The sequence below is a fragment of the Venustampulla echinocandica genome (genome assembly GCF_003357145.1).
Source record: "Venustampulla echinocandica strain BP 5553 chromosome Unknown scaffold_2, whole genome shotgun sequence".
Taxonomy (NCBI): domain Eukaryota; kingdom Fungi; phylum Ascomycota; class Leotiomycetes; order Helotiales; family Pleuroascaceae; genus Venustampulla; species Venustampulla echinocandica.
Window position 1 is genome coordinate 1,831,591 of NW_022474207.1, and position 21,187 is coordinate 1,852,777.

Here is a 21,187-nt window from a genome sequence, read left to right on the forward strand (position 1 = left end):
TAACCCTTCCGGAAAGCTTTCTCTTCGTCAGCGCTGCTCCTGAGCCCTTGGAATTCTTTCACTCACCTCCTGGAATCAATGCCGCAGCATACATCACCAGCGTAATTGGCTTCAAATCCTCTGGAGTAGCCCCGGTCATTTCATCACCCCAAAATTTTACTACATCATCTGCTCTTTTGTCCAAGTATTCGTCTCTGCTAAAACACTTAACTCCCAAAGTTGTACCAAATTCCCTAAACGCTAAGCGCGAATACGGAGGGCGATCGAAAAGCCCTCCCCTTTCTTTCAATAACATTGCTGTTTCCAATTAGCACATAAAAAGTTGGTTGTCCAGTACTATCTTACTTGAATTTGAAATGCACTTCTTCCCTAAATCGGCAGCCCACTCCTCTTCCCTAAAGAAATGACACATCCATAAGGCCATCCCCAAATCCAAAGGGTCTTTAGATGCTGTTAATTTTCCTTCTTCCTCCATCACCTCTTTGTAATCAGCTATCTCATCTTTCAATGTGTCGCTTCCGTCCCTGTCCTGCAACAAACGACACACTACGTATCCCGTTGCAGCATCAAGATGACCCTCGCTCGGCACTAGGACTTTCTTCATATCTGATGATATTTTCCACACCATTCTCGGCGTGTTTCCGGACTTGATAACGAAGTGCGGATGGATGGCTTTTGCAAGCGTGATAGCTTTTGTGTTGTATTCCTTATCCTTGGTAGCAATTGAGAGTCGATTTAGGGCGAACATCCACAGAGTCAAGTAATGATGATATTGCCCATCACCGTCTGTGCCTGTTGCATCAACTTTGCCGATTCTGAGCCCACCCTTCAAGGGCTCCTTATCCGTGGCCCCAGGGAGTCTCGATTTACCATCGCGTTCCCACCCAAGGATATTGTGGACGTTTTCAGCCAGGGACTTAGCAAGGTGAAGATACCTTGTACACGATGTTTCGTGGTGTAGAGTTAGAAAGTTGACGACGCCGAAGGCATCTGTCCAAAGATAGCGGCCTTTATGGCCTCCAGATTTCGGAGGTGGAATCCACTTCGCGATGGTATCTCCTGGAATCCTTTCAAATGGCCCGTACACCTTCTCCATTGCCTCCTCGAAGCGGATCAGTGATTGTGTTAAAGGCATCCTGGTGAAGGGGCGTAAGTTTTTGGAATACTTCTGGGATTGAGTGACCCAGCTCGTTGAACATTGACTTCTAAAACGGAATTTAAGCCTAGTGCACTTAGATGGATTCATTAAAGATGGACGGATAGTCCTAATAATATGCGAGTATGTTATTGTTTAATTATATTCGGGAGCCTGTAAGGCTTTCCGTAAACATCACACCACGTCGGACTTTATGACGTAGACTGGTAGGAAGGTGGGGTTTTAGTCGCAGTCGAGATAGCAGGTATCAAAATCACGTATAGTACTAATAGGTATATATTCGTCTGCTAGATGAATTATTGAAGTCTCCGGCATTCAAGTGTCTAATTGCATATCAACACAACTTCTGGGGCCACCATTGTGGTATCAACATCGAAGACAGGGAATTGTTAAAAATAAAGTATTTCATTTTTGTTATTTATTCCGAGCTCGTTGACCCTTATTGTAATTACTCGCCAAAAGGATAAGTCTCCTCCAGAGACAATGGTGTTTTGGGCTGCTTCTTCTCCAGTGCATTGACCGCATGGGTCTCATCAAACCACAAGTATGCGTCGAACTGCTTCCCGAGTATAGCACTGCTATAGTGACTCTGGAGTTCCGTATCAGGCCTATAGATGACCCCAATGAACCTCTGGAGCTTCTTCTGCATTAGTTTCTCCCTCAAAGTCTCGTCGCTCGATGACGCCTCTTTAATATTGAAGATGAAACTTTTAAGTCCCGTATCATGCGCCTGCCTCTCCCAGCTGTCAGTCCGAGACGGGACAACATTCATGACTTCCATGTCGCCGCCCCAATTATCAGCTGCTGCAACAGTACCGGTATGGGTTCCGCAACCGAGAATAATAGTTTCGTCCCCGAATACCTCGCGGCATAGTTGGCCTAGGTTCAATTCTCCTCTTTTGCTCATACCTGTGTATCTGGCATCTCCCAAATGACTGTTGTGAGCCCATACGATCACTTTGCCCCCTCTAAATTTCATCAGCCGTACCAGAGTCTCAAACATGTGCTTGTCGCGCAGATTCCAGCTGGGATCATCCCTATGATACATAGATTTATAGTACTTCTCTGCGTCCGCCACTAGTAGTGCATTCTGTTCCGCGCTATGGAATTCCTCGCCATCTTCATGCATCGACGAGTAGTCAAGGCGTTTTTTCATTAGATCGCGAAGCATGGCGATGATCTTCTTTTCGCAATTCTCGAAATCAGGCGACAGGAGGGACTCAAGGCCGTATCTTGACGGCTCGTCTACATACGGCTGAATACATCCATATCGACGACGAGCCTTCTGCGCCATTTCGAGATCAACCTGATCGAGATATTTGATTACTGCATCTAGAGATGTACCGATGCTGTATAAGTCGAGGCCGAATACGCCTGAGCGTTCGGTCTTTGGTAGAGCAGCGTTGCGGTCGCGTAGCCAGTGGACGAGATCTTGCATCTCTCGGTTCCTCCACATCCAGGTCGGGAAGCGCTTGAAAGGCGCACCATCTGGAACGTCTTTTTCAATATTCGCCTGGGGGCCGGGTCGTTGCCGGACGTAGCGATCGAGAGATTCGGCGTCGGGCCAATCTGCCTCGAGGGCGATAGTCTTGAACCCATGGTGTTCGATTAGCCGTTTTGTGATTTCTGCACGAGCGTGGTAGAACTCGGAAGTGCCATGGCTTGCATCTCCAAGAAGAACAATGCGACTACTGCCAAGGAAATCGAAGTAAGAACTGAAGGTCTTGTCGGTGATAGGTGGGAGTAGTTTGGCGCCTTTACTAAAGACGTCTGAGATAGCTGATGGCATGATAATACCAAAATATAGTAAGACCCTAGACTAGTGGAATACTGGAAATATTTTTATTAACTATAGGAGGTGAAAATGAAGCGAATTTAAGGGGTTGAAATACATGATATCAAGGAAAGAGAGAATGGAACAATACAGAAGGGAACTAAGAATCGAATAAGGAGATAGTGAACTAAATACATCATTAAAGATGGCATGTTATTAACTAGAAGTAAAATAAATAATAGCCTATGAAACAGGCAAGCCATTGCGTATAGCGATAAATATTACGTCACGACTGGTTGACGTAACCGACATCAGATCGCACATTCTGGCCTCTTTTCCCCACGTTAACTCAAAGGGATCGCCGTACTCAACGCGAACATTAAGGAATCTTTTTTCGTAGTAATGACGAATTTTATCTTATTTTTACTTTCCCTCTTAGAGCATAGACTCGTACAAGCTTGAGATAAGAGTTCAACCCATACCGCCTTTACTCGAGTAGTAGATCTCGGGGCTATCGCTTTTAGACTCCGTTTTAAGCCCAAATCTAGCATCGATGATCGATTAACGGAAACTCTAGGCTATTAAATATAGAATACCTCCTCCCATAGATCAAGAGACATATAATAGTGCAACACAATCTACTGAGTGCCATTCAACACGCCTTCCAAAACGCCTTTCACCAACTCCGAATCTCTCTCAACATCAACCTTCCAAGTGCTAACAGCAATCCTACAAGCAGGCTTGCCCTCCCATTTCGTACCAGAAACGTACATCTTCCTCGTAGCATTGATATTTGTAACCAGCTCCTCATTAATAGCATCATTCTTGGCTCTAAACAGAACAATAATGTGTGTGAGAGAAAACTTCGTCTGCTCATCACTGTTGGTTGAAGATTGGCCGCTTGGCAACAATTCGTAACAGTCACTGCTATCCAAGTACTCCGAGACAGCCCTCGCCAATCTAACCTGCCTTGCGAACATATCTCCTAATCCATACTGCCCATATGCCAGAAGCACCGCATACACAGGCAGCGCCCTGAACCGTCTCGAATTCTCAAGACCAATGTTCAGTGGTGATGGCTGATCGGAGGGGCCGGATGAGAGATAAGCCGCATTTGGGTTCTGAAAGACTAAGGAGAGAGTAGAGGAAGAGCGTGTAATAAATACGCCGCAATCGTATGGGACATTGAGCATTTTGTGGCAATCACCAGCGAGAGAGTCAACTAGTTCCAGACCCGCAGCGGTGTCGATGAGAGACTGGAACTCGGGTGTTGCGGGTAGACTGCGAGCGAAGAGGCCGAAGGCTCCGTCGGCGTGCAGCCATGCGCCATAACGGTCACAGAGCGCTCTAACCTTTCTCATGGTCGAGAGGCCATCGGTTGAAAATCTGCCGGTGTTGACTTCGCCGGCGCTCAGGGCAACAATACTGACTATGCCCTCGTCTGAGAGCTTAAGCTCGCTCTCTAACTTGTCGAGATCTATTCTCCATGGCTCTTGGCTACTGACTGGGATCTCTTTCACTGAAGCTCGGCCAAGGCCTACGACACTTGCAGCTTTATATAATGAACTGTGGCCCATGGTGGTCAGGACCTGGATGTTTTTGATACCAGCTTTAGAACAGGCCGCCAGCAAGCCAAGCTCACCAGGTCCAGCCTGCTCCCCAACCTTCTCGAGACGCATTTTGACAACAGCTTCTCGGCCACATGCCAACCCAAGAATATTAGAACCCGTGGCCCCGGTGGTGAACGTTCTTCCATCCCATCCCTTACCTAATCTCAATAGCTCAACCACCATCTCCAAGGCTTTTCCTTCCACAATGGTGCTGATGCTCTGGTTGGGTAGATGCACTTGTACATTTTGATCGAACGCCGTGACAATATTATCAGCCACCTCAGCTATTGGGAATACGCCTCCTGTCACAAATCCATAGTAATTGGCGGAGGTCTTGGGTCCGTTGAAACCAGGACATATGTCGGAAAGGAGATGGGCTTGAGTGGCTTCTTCTCCGAGTCCCATGGGTGAGAAGAAAGCCGGGAGCGACTTTGTTGCAGCGACGATGGATGAGACAGGTGGAAGGGCATCGTTGGATGTCTCGTTTATCACATCCCGGAGTTTGGTGTAGGACGACGATACAAAGTCTGCCATGTCTACTTAAGGTACATGCGTAATAACTGTCCTATGACGGATGAGAATGGCTCGGTTCCACGGGCCGTGAATAGTCGGACTACGATTATGCGGTGATGGCTGAAGCTATATTTCGGTCTAAGAATCTGAATGAAGTTATAGCAAGAGTTAGCGGGGGCTTTTTTCCTATGTCTCTATAGAATGATACTTGATGGAGGCGGTTGTGCTCACTAATCTTGCAATGTTGATTCAAGACATTCCATCAAGGTCGAATTGAACTTTGGAGACAGTACTTTGATAGTAAGAAAAGTGTCGCTCGAATTTTACTGTGACCTAGACTGGGAGAGTGGGGGCGGGGCGGGAAGGACGGAGTTGGGGGCGGCGGGACCGGGTCGGTCCTATGATCGGTGCCGCTAAGCGAGCGATATTACCCGGATGATGAATAATAACCATTAGTTATATCATTCCTTCCTTGAACTCTACAAGTTCTGCGCTTCTCTGTTTTATATTATGCCTTGCTACGGTGCCGGTAGTTCAGGGACCGGGGCTTGGAAACTAGGCTTTGAGCCCTAGACCTCCTGAAACGCTATCCCTATGCTGTCCATTTATATCTGGCCATTTATAAGCAGAAAGGCAGAGATACTGCTATTACTATGTCGTAATACTCCGTTTGCAGCAGCACGGCAATTGATCCTAGCACTTGGGTGGCGTGCAATTGATTAATCTCCCACTATTCCGTTTTCAGCTGACGTAAACTCGGCGGGGGCAACGTACTCGAGTGGTACCGCAGGAAGCCTGGAACGTCTGAAGGGAGGGGTTTGGGGGAGCACTTTGCAACCCAAACGGAATCCAAAATGCCAAAGATCAAATCGTAGGTGGGGGACAGGAGTCAACAAAGCAAAGGGCTTGAAGTGATATGCGGTTTCAGTCCTAGGCCAAATATAATGCAATGTACCTAGGTACCCAGTTACATGCGCCAAAACGAGAGAGAGATTGCCAGCTGCTGGATCCCAGAAGCCTGAAACATAAATGCAAGAAAGAATACTTCAAACTTCGGAGCTCGGGGCCCAAGAATCGTCGAGTTTGGTCAATGGTCCGGCTGTGCCTATAAATCATCCTAGGGGATGTTCCCGGTGGCGCCGACCCCCCTGGGGTCCATCGACCACTTGAAAACGGTTCAGTTTTATACGGAGTATATTCTCGCACTACGAGCTGAAGTGCTTTTGTTTCCCGCGCCACGAGCGCATAGTCGGGAACCTTGGCAAAAGGAACTCACTGTGGCTGCTGCTGTGCTACCCCGTACTTCGGACTTCGCGATTAGTGAAGCCTTCAGAGGGTGCTTTTTCCTTATCTGCACGAGGTCGCCCAGCCTAGACGCAGGATGCGCACAATAATATATTATTCTCGCGGCAGGAAAAGTGGCAGGCTTGAGTCGGGGCGAATGTTTGCTCGTTCCAGGTATGCAGGTTGCCCTCCGGCGCTGCAGGTCGGTTCCCTTCGGGTGGCATTCAGTACCGAAAGTCCATACGGAGGAAAGTACGGAGATTCCACCGTACCGCTACTGTTATGATATATTTTGTTTGTCTCATTTCATATATTTTAGAGAACTAGTGGAGTACATTTTTACTAAAGCACAGTTTACTGTTAGCGAAAGTTAGAGTACCTAGGTCGTTAGAACGAGACAGCTTAGCGGTGAGTAATTAAGGCACCTAATGATGTACTTGGTGCCGTCATAAGGTAATCACCAGCTGACCTATGAGGCCGGTACTTCCAGTAACCTTACTTTCCAATCCCACCTTCGGGCGAGTTTACCCGTTCTGCATTGCATCCACCAGGCCAGGAACACCCCTCCACCGCCGTGACTTTTTGATCGAAAGGCTTTCACACGGGCTTGCTGGAATTGGAACAACTGGCCTCTACTGGCCTCCTCGCCCCTCCAACTGAGCAAAGTAATAGTGCTTTTGCTGAGGCATCGCTGACATCTGCCTCCCTATCTAGGTACGGAGTAACGCCCAGATAGGTAGCTCTCAAGCCAGTATTTCCCGCACGGAAATCAGAAATACAGCCCTCGATCCGCATGTTCCGGTGCACTGCTCGCAGTAGCTGGTCTCGCTGGTCTCCCTCTAGACTCTCGAGTCTGAACCCACCGGCATGCGCCGCATCTGCAGACCAAGGATGAAGACTACCGGGTAACCATACTAACCAACCCCGGGCCCAAAAGTACCAAACAGCGACGCCATCGCCGATGATATTCGGCTACTGGGCACGGCTACTGGGCAGCCCCCTTTAGCACGATACCCTAGCATGTACTTCTGATTTAGCTGCCTCCACATCGACATCCACTTGCATCCGTCCACTCAATCCCTTCCCCGCTGCAGCCTGCAGAACCGATACCAAGTCGCTGGAATTCTTTATGTTCCCGCCCGTCCCTGCTCTGTTCCCAGTGCCAAAGACTCGGGCTCCCGCCGACCCACCCCCAAACGCCTCCTTTCCTTCGCTGTACTTCGTTGGACTTTCGGGTTGGAAACCACGGCCCCCGTCTGCCATTTAATTCGATATCGTCCGCTACCTGTCCGGCTGTCCCCTCAACTCGGCGCTCTTCATTCTTACGCTCTTCATGAAAAAAAGAAAGTCCTCGCGGCCCAACTCTGGACTTCCCACCGACAGAAGATCTAGTGTGTGATTGACGGTTCCTTGGAGAGCATATGAATCATGAGCGAACCAGAGCGTCAGAAGGCGGCCGTTCCAGGAAGCTCCAGCCAGGCGTTCGCGATGGCGATGGCAGCAGCAGGAGAAACCTCAGCGCAGAGTTCTCCAATGCCCGGTTTTGAGACACCTATTGAGCCAGATGTAGGTCTCACCGCTCGGGATATGACCCATCACATGGCGCCTTCAAGACATTTCCTTACTGACATGATTGCGCATCTAGTCTGCGTCGAATGCGAGTAGTCCAGGAAGCTCGAGGTAAGTGAATTCCAATGCTTTGGAGGCGATGTCGCACGAGACACTGCGCCGCACGCACATTTTTTGTTGGCCGTGCCGTCCTAACATGATCCAGTGGAGGGACGAAATCGCTCACAGAGAGCGTCTATGAGTTCACCAAGGAAAATGGTCGAACATATCATGGTTATCGGGCCGGCAGTAATTTTCCCCACTTCAATCCTCTTGCGAAGTTCAACTGACAGGCGGTTTCAGCGTACCACTTTCCCAATGATCCAACTGAGCGCGACCGGTTAGATTTCCAATACGAGATACTCAAGTATTGTTTTGAAGACCGTAACTACTTTGCGCCCCTTAAGAACCCAACGCACATCCTCGACATCGGAACAGGAACAGGACAGTGGGCAATCGAGATGGGTGATGAGTTCCCCGAGGCCCAAATCGAGGCAACAGATCTATCACCAATTCAACCTGACACTGTTCCTGAGAATGTCCGATTTTTTATTGACGATGCAAGCGAGGAGGACTGGGCGCTTCCCCCATCACACTTTGACTATATCCATACCAGAGTACTACTTGGATGCTTTACGGACTTTCGACAAGTCATTAATAGAGCCTTTCACTACACCAAACCTGGCGGATACATGGAGAGTCAAGAGATGATGTCCACGCTGTATTGCGATGACGGGAGTATGCCGGCAGATTGGCCTTTCTTGGATTGGAATCAAACTATTGATTATGCTGCGATGGAAGCGGACAGGCCCATGAGAATCGCAAATAAGCTGAAGCGATGGTATGAGCAGGCGGGTTTTGTGGACGTGCAAGAAAAGGTCTTTAGGCTTCCCGTAAACAGCTGGCCGAGAGATAAACATTTGAAGACATTGGGAAAGATGCAGGAGGACAATTGGCTAGCCGGCTTAGCTGGGATCAGCATGGGCCTCTTCTCGCGGGTCTTGAGTTGGAGCAAGACTGAAATTGAGGTATGCTTTTCCCGGCCATGACCTCACGAGAGACATACTGACCCACATAGGTATATCTCGTGAACGTGCGCAAGTCAATATCAGACAAGCGTGTCCACGCCTACAACAGAGTATTCGTGGTCTTTGGGAGGAAACCTCACGAGTGGGAACTGGCACGGACCGCCGCTTCTTCATCAAAGACCCGACCCGACGGACCGGTTCCGGGTTCAGGTCTGGGTATTGGCACGCCGGGGCCCTTTAAATCTCCTACCGCTGATACCGGACAAGCCAGTCATAATCCAGGGCCCCTCCCATGATAACGACACGACAATGACATGACGCAGTCACGAGAAATTAGCGGGACACATGAAAGAGTTAGGAAAATGGGCGGCACTCTTGTCAACTGCATAGCTTGGGCGTTCGAATGAGAGGACAAGAACGGTTTAGCAATAGGCGCATGGGGGATGGATGGACGACCTCGGGTGACCTCATATCATGAAGTATGTTTTGACGGTCCCCCCATATACGAGTAGTTTGAGATGCGATTTTATTAACGATATGCCTCAACTCAGTCAATACTCATGGATAATTTTCATTTGCGCGTTCTAAGTAGATAGAATAGCTAGTTTTGTGTCTAAAGCACTATTGAGCCCACAGACCGTGGTATGCTGTATCTTGTCATCCGCTGCTATGGTTGCCTTGGTATAAGTGAAATGTTGAGGGTACCTAGGTACTCGGTTGTGATCCAAATTGGGAAAGGGGGGACGAGCGAAGTGGGGGAACATCGACTCGCTTGGGCTCAGATTACCTAATCCGCAAAATATCCACAGGCGCCAGACCGCATTGCATCGCGGAAAGTTTCAACCCCAGAGAAAACATACAAAATATACAAACCCACAACTCGACTCGCCTCAACACATAGCCCAGCGCAGGAAAAGCAGATTCAAAATGGCGCAAGGAACAGTCAAACTCAGAAAATCCACCGCCTCCACCGGCCGGAGACCGTCTGCACTGGGACCTAAAAAGGGAGCCCGGACAATCGCACCGAAGAGACAGGTTCTCGTGAGGAATGCTAAGATGACTAAGGTAGGATTTCCTTACTTTTCTCTTTCTTGCAATTCTGATCAGGAGAATGACACTGGGATAAGACGTGCAGTATGATGAAGAGGCGCTGACAAAATAATAGAAACACTCCTCGGGTCTAATATCGATGACGGAACGTACGCTCGGTTCGAAAGCGGGACATTTGGAGTTGTTGAAAGGTGGGAAGAAAAATAAGGATAAGAAGGAGGCGGAGGAGAAGAAGGGCGGGAGTAAGAAGTTTGGTTGAGAATGGTCGTCGGGCAGGATGTCAGGATGTGAAAACGATTTATGGATGATATGAAGCCGGACGACTGGTGCAGGAGAGGATTAACTTGGGAAGAATGCCCTCGGATGTGGGGTAGGCGGGGTGAGAAACTCACCCGTATGACTATGGCCACTACATCGAGAAGGGCCCCTAAGTGGAGAGCCCATCGACCCGAAACTGGGGCGATTGAGCGTGTGGGAATTTCAGAAGCATAGTCGAACAGAAATCAAGATCTAATGACCATGCCAGCTCAAGGGAGCGCTTGGTGTTTGACTAAGCTAGTTATCCTATGAAAGGGCTTCTATTATTTCACGCAGTTTTGTACAAGAAAGGATGTAGTCCACCCTGTGACCAAATTCCATGCTTCCTTGTTACTGGATTATATTGTTGCGGATAAGCTTTAAACTTGTTTTATTTCCTATTCTTGACACGAAGATGTAGGCTATTTGCAAAGGTGTGCTGTCTAAACCAGACCTAGACCTGTTTAGGGGTTTCCTTACACCATCCTCCAGTCTTTGAAAGCCTTCTTTCTGATTTCCACAGCCCTCGATCCTTTTACAGTCGATTTCTCTTACACATAGTGCAAGCTTGAATCTCGCAATCCATACACTCAAAGATGTACCATGACTGTTTTCGAAAACATTCTTCGCAGCGATGTCTCCCATTGACCTTTCTCCAATGTCTATGCCGACAATTATCCTGCACCATCAAATTCTCGGCCACTCGCTCCCTAGGATGGGCATGGGCTGGCCCCCTTGCTACAACCTGTTCGACGCGCTCGACTAGGCGGTCTTCGTCCCATAATTCGCAGTTGCACCCTTTCCATCTCACACCACAGAGATAGCACCATTCAGCACTGCAGGGACAACTGTTCAGAGGAGATGCAACGGTCAGTATTGATTCGTATTCAAAGCTTATTCTAAATGGCAGAGAAGTGAAACCTACGTTATGTGATTGCATCCGTGAGCCAGCTCCACCAATCGCCGGCATCCAAAACAACGCTTCCATCCATTCGCATCTGCTACCAATAGCATTTCTTGCAGTGTTGTGTCGGCAGGACAATCTCCTCTGTGAGCTTTCGCCTTGCAGATTGTACACGTTATGCAAGAGCAAACGCGGCAGCTCGCCCGCTCGTCCGCAATGTTCTCTGCTTTGATGAAGGCTGAGCACGAAGCATTGGAGCAGTACGTGCGGTTCGGAGTCTCATGTTCGATCTTCTTTTCTTCGTACTGGTAGAGTAAATCTGCAGGAAGGAAGACTCGCAAGATGCTAGATGCGACTGGCTGTCTACAGCAGCGAGGTGGAAATAGTGAGTCATCCGTCAGTGATGCCTTGAAGAGCTGGTGCAGACAGCCGCAACAATACTCGTGGCCACAGGGCACTCGGACGACGTCGAAGAACTGGACATCCTCCCCACAAACTATGCATTGCCGATAGGTGACAATTGGGGGCCGACCGGCTGCCCAAGCCGAGCTTTCTGGCGTGTCACCCGGTTGGCTATCAGCATATGCCATGATACTGTCACCTTCGTGATCCAGGTTTTCAGTTGGGCGTGCGCCATAGTGAGCCTCGAGTTTATCTATTAGCTCGTCGTCAAGGGATTCCGCATTGAAGGTGCCAGCATCTACTGGGGTTCGGACTGTTACACCACCAAGGTGACAAGCCATTTGTCGATCAACGATCGCAGAATGTTCCTGCGACTGTGCAGTTGCCAACGCGCCTCCGTCCGTCTGGCAAGCTCGTGCAATGCTCTTTGCCATATGCGTATCTGCCACGAGGGTAGCCTTGCACTTCAGGTCCTTGGCGAACAGTTGGAAGGCCAATTGGGAATCGGAGATCGAACCTTCGCGAGCCTTGCCCTTGCCTCCATGTTCTTCGGCCAGTAACCGGCTATCCTCCAGTTGGAACTGGATGATGAGTGCTGCTGTCTGGTCGTCTATGCCGGAGAGATCCATGATATTAATCTTGCTTCTAGACGCTTCAGATTGCCGTGTTGTGTGGAAGCAGGGAAGTCAAAGTTGAAGATGAAGATGCGCGGGCTGATAGATTACGCGAGACGCGTAGGCGGTCAACTACACCCTCGACAATATTCACTACTATTTACTGACCTCGATATTCTGTTCGGATGAAAACTGAAAGTAAACACTACACTCTTCGGCCAACAATGGCTAAGTGAATAGCGCATGTGAGATCCAATAGCCCATGGTGAGGCCATGCAACCAGGTCTACCCTTGAGCGGTTGCAATTGACCGTTCTAGCATGGATTTTGCGATTGCACTGCACCTGGCACTTAGTTTCTCTGGCTAGGTGTCTCTTCCTTGATTCGACTTGTTATGTTTCACATAGTACGGCTAGACTGCGTTTAGGGAAAGTCGTCAGCCATCTAAGTCTTGGTGCTTTCGCTGTTTAGTCTAGTGATCTAAACCGAATGGCTATTTCATAGCCGGTCCACATTGTCTATTTCTAGAGTACTAAAATCTATAGAGCAAAGCCTTGAAAAGTGACCTAAAAGCTAGTGCTTAAAAGGGTTAAATCATATGAAGGTTTGACCGCCGCTATGGCTTAGGTGTATCAGTGGCTCTCCTCCAAAAGAGGCTTTCTATGAACAGATAAGTTCTTTTGCAAGAGACAAAATTGCTTCTACAATCCTACCTCTCCTTTCCGCATCCATCTTAGTGAGACCCAGAAGTAATAGAAGTGAAGGGGCAGACACAAGACATTGTAATGTTTTGTCATACTTAAGAGGTTGGTTATTACAGTTTCTTGTGCAGTCAAGATTAGGTTGGCCAAATCTACTAACTACAAGTTCTCGTAGCGGGCATTCCCTCACTTTTGGGATCCGACGAATTCAAGCGGAAGGCATCTCCTCACACTGTAGCTTACTATAAGTCTTACGGTATCTATTATTTCACTTTTTATCTCACCATCTTTCTTCGGAAATATTCATATATCGAACTGTTTGTCTTAGAGCGAAACCACGTTGTCTTTGATTACCATCTTTGCCCATGATCTGTTGGCCTAAAGTTAAAGCGATCTATGGAAGATACAGTACGCTTCCGAGATCTAAATGTGGTCAACAGGAGGTCGTGTAGCTGCTGTAGGGCGGGTTTTATAACAGACTATATCCTGTGGAGTACTGGAGAATATCTCAATTCTCATCTTCCTCGCCAAGAGCACCTTGAAAAATCTGGCCGGGAGGGTTGACCTTAATACAATCAAAAGTTACATATGACACAACACTAGGTCAAGCACATACTCGCACAAAAGCCTTCTAAGGCGTTGAGGCTCAAAACGGGACACTTGTCATGTGCATTTATTGGGAACCAGACTGTCCCAGGAATACGTTTCAGTACGCAGAAGCTAAATGTAATCTTCTATTTACTATGCTCATGCCAAGGAGTTGGTACTGAGATTTTATTTATAGATGCGTTTTACGATGGTAGAATGTCTCACTGGTTTGTGTCTAGGCCCAGAGCTTAAGACGGTGAGCGATTCATTGACGGAAAATACTTGGTCCGACACAGTTTTAGCTCGTGCTCAGAAAATAGATTGTTGAATGCTAGGTAACCCACGAGTCCTGTCGACAAATCTCAAGTATTGGGAAATTTCCGAAGAGGCTGGTTGAAATTTCCAACCTAGGCGATGCCAAACAGATACAGGGTAGATTTGCCTCTGAAATCGGCTGATATCAACTCTGGACTGCCACCTTCGACACGATATTTAACATTAAGCATTGTTGGTGAGGTGGAATACCAGCTAGCGATCGAGGCGTGTTGAGTCATAATTAAACTTTATGGCTGGTGTGCATTGTCAATGGAAAAAGAAAAATTGATTGCCATCACCGGTCATGCGAAGGAAATCTAGAATCTGATAAGGTGGACGTACGTTGCTGGGCTATGGAAGGAGGCTCTACTTCTTGATCTTCCCTAGCACACAGCCAAATATCAGTTGATCCAGAGTCCCGACTTGGTGAACATGTTTGGGATCTTCTTGATGGGGAGGAATGATGTCCTACTTTCCATCACGATGACAGGGCATCTGAATTATCACCCGGTTATGGTGCTGATCACTCTGCATGTCTTTTCATGGGAATCCAGCAGTGGGCCTCATTCTAACAAAGGTTGAGGATACGGTTGACGATGGCAAATACCGTAGAGTTGGTATCTCTGTTGCTTACGGCCAAGTATATCATTATTTCAAAAGTCGCCCAATTGTACCAAAATCCGAGGATTTACAGGATAGGATATAACCAGCAAAAGTCTTGCGTTACGAATAGTAGTACAGCCTCCGCGTCAACAGCCTTCACAGAAGAGCAGACCCCGTCCATCATCTAGCTCTCCTCAACTATACTCTTAATCTTCGGACAAATAAGGCAATTTAGCCAAAGGGGGCCATTGAGTAACGAACAAGATGGGATGAAAGGAAAGATTAAAGGGGGATAATAGACGCGTAGAAATAGAACTCGAAGCTTCAGACGACTCAGTCCTTTACAAGCAGTTTAAGATGTCGACGAGTTTATATGAAACTCCGTGCTAAGATCAAGAATTCGAAAGACCTAGAGCTAACCCTTTTTTCTTCTTTCCATTCGAATATTTAAATGTCTCATCTCAACCAATGAATTCGTCGCTACAGTCATGGTCAAGGCATAGCGACCGTTTGTGACGAGTCAGGGGTACTGCTGCACAAATTGTGAGATATTGCAAGTGATGCAAAACGACGATGTGAAATAACGAAGGAGAGATGAAACAATTAACAGGCTACAAAGTTAATGCATGCCGGGACTAACAATGTGGCGTAAAGTTATTGGATGCGCTGTCTAGTGAAGCCACTCGCTTGAGGTTTTTTGACCTGTCAACCGCGGAGTCCCCCAGATGTCTTTCTTTTGAAGACTCGACATCTATCTCTCCAATGAGGACATCAATTCCAAATGTCTCTCTGGTTCTCAGAAAATGATGGAGATTCTTGCAGAACAGCTGAAGACCACTCTGTGTTTCTTCTAAGGATAGGTATCCCCCGTTCGGCTTCCGTTTCTAGATCGCTGGACTGGACAGAGGGTGATTCAGCTCGAACTTGGAATTTACAATCATCAATGAGCAAACACCACCAGGCACCAGCACAGCACATTCGTCCGAAGGCCACTGGGCACTTCAGAAGGCCTATATGTTCCTAGGTTGGTGGTCATCACAGGACTATTAATATCTCATCGCCACGCGGCTTATTTTCCGACGATCTTCCCCTTCTGCGCGACCCAGCTGGATCGGAGACCGAATCATGGTTCCGCGCCGCGTTCGCCAGTCAGACTGTTTCCAATCATTCTTAATGCACGTCAGCATAAAGCTGACACAGTACCTGAATTTCCGATTCTCACGTTCTCTCCATTCTCAATTGCTATCCTTCATCGCATGCATATATGAAATATATCCGCAGACCTAGAGGAATGATCGAGCGGACGCATATGCGCGAACTAATCTTTCTAGGATCCAGCCCTGCGAGACACACCTCCGAATCCCCGATCCTCCTCCCTTGTCTCGAGACCGATACATGACGCTACTCAACGACGCCTTCAACCATGGCTTCCTCGAGATACGAACGAGAAGAAGGGTCACCGTTGCTGGACATCGGGCCGCCACCTAGATCCTCTCCAAACCGGATCTTGACCTTCTTCCGCCGGACTCGTTCCCCCCTAGTAATGGTGGCCCTGCTGTTTGTAATAATTTTTATTATGGCTTTCGGGGGCATTCTCATGGGACTTGGGGGTCTGCGGCTCTTCGAGGATATCGCCTGCCATTACTACTTCAACGATATCGAGGGGGAGGGCCATATTGGTTTTGATGAGCCTATTGATGAGAAGATATGCAAAGCGGATGGGGTGCAGAACCAATTGAATATACTGTTTGGCGTGTTGCAGCTTTTAACACCTATACCGGGTATGTTGCAACTATCTAGCTGGAAGTAGATATTGGACTAACGGGCCTGGGAATTTAGGGTTACTAACAACGATTCCCTATGGGCTACTTGCTGATCGGTAAGTTGTGTTATTTCCACTAATAGTCGCCCTCATAATACTCGAGGTTTGCCTTCGCTATTAAGACCCTCGATTTTGAACCCACCCACCATCAATTACCGAATATACAGCTGGATACAAAGCCCTTACAAACGCCTGGGCTTAAACAAGTGGTTTAGGAGGGTGGAATAAACGTTGCTACTCGACTAGTCATTGAAATTGAGCGGTTCAGGCTAGACCAAGTGGTGCCGCACTATTTTTTGCAAGCCTCCCAATCCCCCACTATAAGACCTTGCAGGGTTCAATAACGCAATGGTGAAAGTAACTATATTATGCCAAGTCTAACTAGTGTTGTTATAGGGTTGGGCGAAAACCTGTGTTCCTGCTTTCAATGGCTGGTTTGATCTTAGCTGGGATCTTCAATATAACAGTGATTTTGTTCTGGAAAGTAATACCTTTGCGATGGATATGGCTCTCGCCTGTGTTCATGTTCATTGGGGGTGGCGAAGCAGTGGCCTCTATGACGTTTTATACTATCGGATGTGATATCACCACGGAGGCAACTAGGTAAGTAGTAATTATGGATGGTCGATATTTACAACCCAGGTTGACCAATTTCTTAGAGCGAATTTCTTCCTCGTTGGGGCAGCTGCAGGCCTTATGGCAGAACTCTTTGGCCCTACCGTCGCCGGCGCCATTATGATGAAATCACCCTGGGTCGCACTGATCCTGGGATTTATTCTCGTAGTTATGGGGGCCGGTTTTGTCGTTGTGATCCCCGAGACTCTCCATCTTCGGGTTTCCGAACCGTCCGGAATGCTTGTCAAAATCTCGCCAGCCGAGCGAGATCTCTCCCCTAGCAGAAAAATTGATGATTCCACATTCTTTACAAGCCTCAAATCCCAGTTCCTGGATAGCTTCAATCAGGCCCGCAGTGCTACCATTGTTCTTCGGTCACTACCTGTGTTGCTGCTACTTTTTACGTCCATCGTCCAGCCCTTTACTCGGCAGTCAGGCGAGCTTTCCGTACGATATATATCCAAACGCTACTCTTGGGAGATCCGGGAGGTTGGGTTCCTCCTCTCCATCCGAGCCTTGGTAAATATTGTCCTTCTACTCGCCATCATCCCACTCCTTTCAAAATTCTTGATGGATCGATTGCACTTTACATCCAAAGGGAAAGATCTGATTCTCTCCCGGTTTTCCGTCCTCATGCTTGCAGCCGGAGCTACTGTGGTAGGCATCAGTCCCACGATCGGACTTGGGGTCGTTGGCATGATAATATTGACCTTGGGAACCGGGTTCGCGTCCTTAACACGGTCCCTTATAACGACTCTGGTCGACAAGCAACATACCGGGCGTTTATATGCCGCTATCTCCGTTGTGGAGACCTTGGGGGCTCTGATTGCTGGCCCCATGATCAATTGGCTCTACACGATTGGTATAAATAAGGGCGGTGGCTGGATTGGCCTACCGTACGTTTGTTTAGCTGTTATTACCCTCGTTGCTGGGAGTGGAGTGTGGATTTTTGGTTACCTGGAAACGAAAGGCTGGGGTGACTACCAGCCAGTGCCTGTTGGAGATGGGTATCTAGATGATTTGGAGAATCTAGATGCAGTATCGGAAAATACTGTACCATTGCGAACTGATCAGAGCGACGAAGAATTATAGATTCGCCCTTCTTTCAATATTTAGATATGTCCTGCAATATGGAGTTTGGAGAAGGTTATGCCATACATGTCTCGCGACGATCAAACATCCTGAAGACTCCAAAAAATTTTAGCCTCCAAAGTTTTGGAGGGAGACTGAGCACTTGACCACGAAAGCTCGAAAATCTTGCGACAAGCACTTTTGGTTTAGGAAGAACAAATGTGAGGGAAGGTTCTAGAATAGAATAGAGCCCCGGTTGTGGCATATTGGGATAGATGGTGGCCTCGAAGCAACTTGAATAAGACAGGGGCTTATAGGTCAGAGCTCAATGGCTAGTGGCCTCCCCCTCTGCAAACCTGAAGTGGAGTAAGGTCTGGAGGGGAGTAACCAGCGAAGTAGAAGCTAGGATAATTGAGCGATGTAACGGATATCGCCCTTTGGGTTAAAAATAATACCACTTATTATATCTTTGTAAAACCCTCTTGTGGCGGCTGCAGCCAATTTCTCTCATCATAAACAGCACCGTCATTCTCAATGACATGAAATGTGTAAATGATCCTCCCCTTCTGACTCACATTCTTCTCACTCTTATGGAGCAAATTTCCGTGTATTAAAACCAGCGTGCCAGCCTTCACCTCACCCATTTTATATTCCCCTTCTGCATCGCTAGGCACATATTCCTCCCCAACTGGAAATTGCTTCCCGGTATTATCAATAAATTCCGTGCCTGCTCCATTACTTTTCCTTGCGAATCTCTGCTTCACGGGTGCTGTCTTATGGCTTCCCGGTAAGAAACTTAAACATCCGTTTTCGGCCGTGGCATCTTCTAGTGCATACCAGAAACCAACGGCACTCGGAGGATCTGTGTATAGAAATGTAGAGTCTTGATGGGAGGGGACTGCGCCTCCAATCTCGGGCTGCTTACATATAACCATGCTCTGGAGGCATCGCGGATCGCGAAAGCCGAGCGAGCGAGCTATTGCGCCAGGGGAGTGTGTGGATGACGGGGAGAGGAGAGCGGCAAAGGGCGGGGATAGTGCATGGAGGTAATGCCCAATCTTGTTAATTGCACGAGACTTGGGCTTGGTGAGTTTGCCGGAGGCATCGAACGCGTCTGGATAACTGTTAGAATATATTGCTCTCTAAAGCCGAAGCTGTGGTGGGAAAGTACCTTCTTCGAAGAAGAAACGGACTTTGTCTCCGCTGCTTAGGAAATAGTCATCTCCAACGTGCTCTCCATCTGCTCCTTCGCCGGTCGAGAATTTTGTCATGGGATGATCATCTAAGGAGAAGTTCTCCAGCATTGACTGGGTTTCGGAGAGGAGGGAGGAGACGGTTTTCTGGTCGAGTGCATTGGGAATGAGGAGGTATCCATCGCGCTCAAAGGTCGAAAGCTGATCTTGTGAAAGCCCCCCCTGAGGAGCTGTAGTGGAGGCCATTGCAGGTTGAGTTTCGAATTGATATCGCAATCCAGAGTATCGTTGCCAGTATAACTTATAAGTATCGATACCTAGGTAGGTACCTTACATACCTGGTGTGAGCTTTCCACACTTTTTCATCTTCCCCGCGTGCCGCGATGTGGGGAGTCGGGTCGGGGCCAGCCGCCATATAACTTACATATATACGGAGAACTCCGTCAGCCGCGGCGTTTGTACATCGCCATACTTTACAGTATCGTAGGACCTTCTACAAATTACTAGTTTATTTCATCTCAACACCCGCGCGCTTTAAGTTAAGCTAATGCTGAAAAATGTAACGGATTATAAACTGCTACAGTCTCTCGGCTCAGTAAAGGTGGGGTTTCGGTAGCATACTAGACAGTGGGCATTTAAGGAACAGCGGGGGTAGCCTTCCGCTTCGCAGCCTCTATATACCGAGCAGCGCTTTCCAAATGCATGGCGTCCTTTTGTTTTCGGGTGTCCCACTCGGCCTCATGCCTCGAAGATATCCTCTTTGACGATGTTGATCCCCAGTGATCATCCTCTGAATCATCTGCTTCATAGCCCAATGCATGACGCGATCTACTTCTAGTATGCGTAGGCACGCTCGGTTGTCGAGATGCCTGTTCGCCATGTTGAGGAGGCCCACCAAAGAGAAACTGTTTCTTTGGGTGGCCAAATCCGGCCAGCAGATGGGCATTACGTGCATCCTCTTCAGTTGTATTGTCTCGAGAGATAGTAGACATCATAAGCGAAGTATCCCCAGGGTTCCGTCCTCGGTCCTTCATCACCAAGTCCAAGTTTCTGCCACCGAGTTTTTGGGCAACTTTGCGGAACGCGTTGGTGGACACATCACTGGATAAGGTAGTCGTTGGTTGAGAAGAAGCAAGAGAACGTCTGTCGCCCACGTCGGAGCCACTGTCACTCCCACTCGTACTTCCATCCCCGCGCCCCGGTTGCTGGGGAGTGCTGCTGTTATCGCGCCGTCGGCGCGACGTACGAGTACGGCCACGGTCCACCTCATCCGATGAAAGATTAATTCGCTCTACCTCTACCGAATCATAATCCAATCCTCTTCGGGAGATCTCGTCATCTCTAGCTGACGGCTCTAGCACGAGTTTGGGGACCAGACGTCCATTCTCCGTATGCCATTGATGAAGTTCACCCTGCATGGACATGGGCTTGGACTTGGGGCGGTACGGAGGGGAATCGTCGTAGTATACTCGCTCGGACAGCTGTCTATCTTGGGGGACATATGGGTACGAAACCCCATCTATGATCAAGTCCACCCCCGTGCTGTGTGCCCCGAGGCCATCCTCAGCAGCCGTCCTCAAACTCAAGCCCTTACGGAACTCTGGTGTGCGCGGACCACGGATCGTATTTCTTAGGGAGGGAGACAGGTTCGAAGCCATAGACGCGAAACAGCGGTGACAGTCTCAGCTATAATCTCGAAAAGCTTCGATCTCGGCGGTCAAGCAGCGAGGTTTTATGATTCGGGAGGGCGTGTCTCGGTGGGATCAGCCCGAGATTCGTGGATGTATCACGGACTCGTGTCACCGATGTTTAGTGCTTGCGAGGGGTTCGAAGCCGGTAATCGTACGGCTAATGATATTTCCAATCGCTCCAGAAATGCGCCGTGCCTTCATGAAGCATATACTGGCAACGTGCCTGAGCAACGAGTGCTATGAAGTGAGAGCGTCATGTCGTGGTCGCTACCACACCTCGGCAGGGCGCTAGATATGGTGATATTGGTTCAGGGGTTGTATTGGGCCCGGTGGCAGTGCCCCTCATGCT

At 48.4% G+C, this 21,187-nt stretch overlaps 9 protein-coding genes across 9 annotated transcripts; 3 read left to right on the forward strand and 6 right to left on the reverse strand.

Annotated features, from left to right (window-relative positions):
* Positions 1-58: 58 nt before the first annotated feature.
* BP5553_04962 (putative l-ascorbic acid binding protein) lies at positions 59-1,135 on the reverse strand (the record flags this gene model as incomplete). The annotated part of the gene is made up of 2 exons (XM_032013585.1): positions 59-297; positions 346-1,135. The coding sequence occupies 2 exons, from the start codon at positions 1,133-1,135 to the stop codon at positions 59-61; spliced, it is 1,029 nt and encodes a 342-aa protein (XP_031870185.1).
* A 469-nt stretch (positions 1,136-1,604) lies between these two features.
* BP5553_04963 (uncharacterized protein) lies at positions 1,605-2,945 on the reverse strand (the record flags this gene model as incomplete). Its single annotated transcript, XM_032013586.1, has 1 exon — positions 1,605-2,945. The coding sequence occupies one exon, from the start codon at positions 2,943-2,945 to the stop codon at positions 1,605-1,607; it is 1,341 nt and encodes a 446-aa protein (XP_031870186.1).
* A 623-nt stretch (positions 2,946-3,568) lies between these two features.
* BP5553_04964 (PLP-dependent transferase) lies at positions 3,569-5,074 on the reverse strand (the record flags this gene model as incomplete). The annotated part of the gene is made up of 1 exon (XM_032013587.1): positions 3,569-5,074. The coding sequence occupies one exon, from the start codon at positions 5,072-5,074 to the stop codon at positions 3,569-3,571; it is 1,506 nt and encodes a 501-aa protein (XP_031870187.1).
* A 2,691-nt stretch (positions 5,075-7,765) lies between these two features.
* BP5553_04965 (S-adenosyl-L-methionine-dependent methyltransferase) lies at positions 7,766-9,269 on the forward strand (the record flags this gene model as incomplete). Its single annotated transcript, XM_032013588.1, has 5 exons — positions 7,766-7,903; positions 7,983-8,017; positions 8,112-8,194; positions 8,249-8,973; positions 9,024-9,269. The coding sequence occupies 5 exons, from the start codon at positions 7,766-7,768 to the stop codon at positions 9,267-9,269; spliced, it is 1,227 nt and encodes a 408-aa protein (XP_031870188.1).
* A 631-nt stretch (positions 9,270-9,900) lies between these two features.
* On the forward strand, positions 9,901-10,282 carry BP5553_04966 (Uncharacterized protein; the record flags this gene model as incomplete). The annotated part of the gene is made up of 2 exons (XM_032013589.1): positions 9,901-10,038; positions 10,139-10,282. The coding sequence occupies 2 exons, from the start codon at positions 9,901-9,903 to the stop codon at positions 10,280-10,282; spliced, it is 282 nt and encodes a 93-aa protein (XP_031870189.1).
* Positions 10,283-11,241: 959 nt separating this feature from the next.
* BP5553_04967 (uncharacterized protein) lies at positions 11,242-12,255 on the reverse strand (the record flags this gene model as incomplete). The annotated part of the gene is made up of 1 exon (XM_032013590.1): positions 11,242-12,255. The coding sequence occupies one exon, from the start codon at positions 12,253-12,255 to the stop codon at positions 11,242-11,244; it is 1,014 nt and encodes a 337-aa protein (XP_031870190.1).
* Positions 12,256-15,869: 3,614 nt separating this feature from the next.
* BP5553_04968 (uncharacterized protein) lies at positions 15,870-17,975 on the forward strand (the record flags this gene model as incomplete). Its single annotated transcript, XM_032013591.1, has 4 exons — positions 15,870-16,227; positions 16,286-16,325; positions 16,665-16,871; positions 16,928-17,975. The coding sequence occupies 4 exons, from the start codon at positions 15,870-15,872 to the stop codon at positions 17,973-17,975; spliced, it is 1,653 nt and encodes a 550-aa protein (XP_031870191.1).
* Positions 17,976-18,415: 440 nt separating this feature from the next.
* On the reverse strand, positions 18,416-19,393 carry BP5553_04969 (Clavaminate synthase-like protein; the record flags this gene model as incomplete). The annotated part of the gene is made up of 2 exons (XM_032013592.1): positions 18,416-19,068; positions 19,126-19,393. 2 exons carry the CDS (start codon positions 19,391-19,393, stop codon positions 18,416-18,418), a joined length of 921 nt encoding a protein of 306 aa, XP_031870192.1.
* Positions 19,394-19,782: 389 nt separating this feature from the next.
* Positions 19,783-20,805, reverse strand: BP5553_04970 (uncharacterized protein; the record flags this gene model as incomplete). Its single annotated transcript, XM_032013593.1, has 1 exon — positions 19,783-20,805. The coding sequence occupies one exon, from the start codon at positions 20,803-20,805 to the stop codon at positions 19,783-19,785; it is 1,023 nt and encodes a 340-aa protein (XP_031870193.1).
* Between the last annotated feature and the right edge of the window lie 382 nt (positions 20,806-21,187).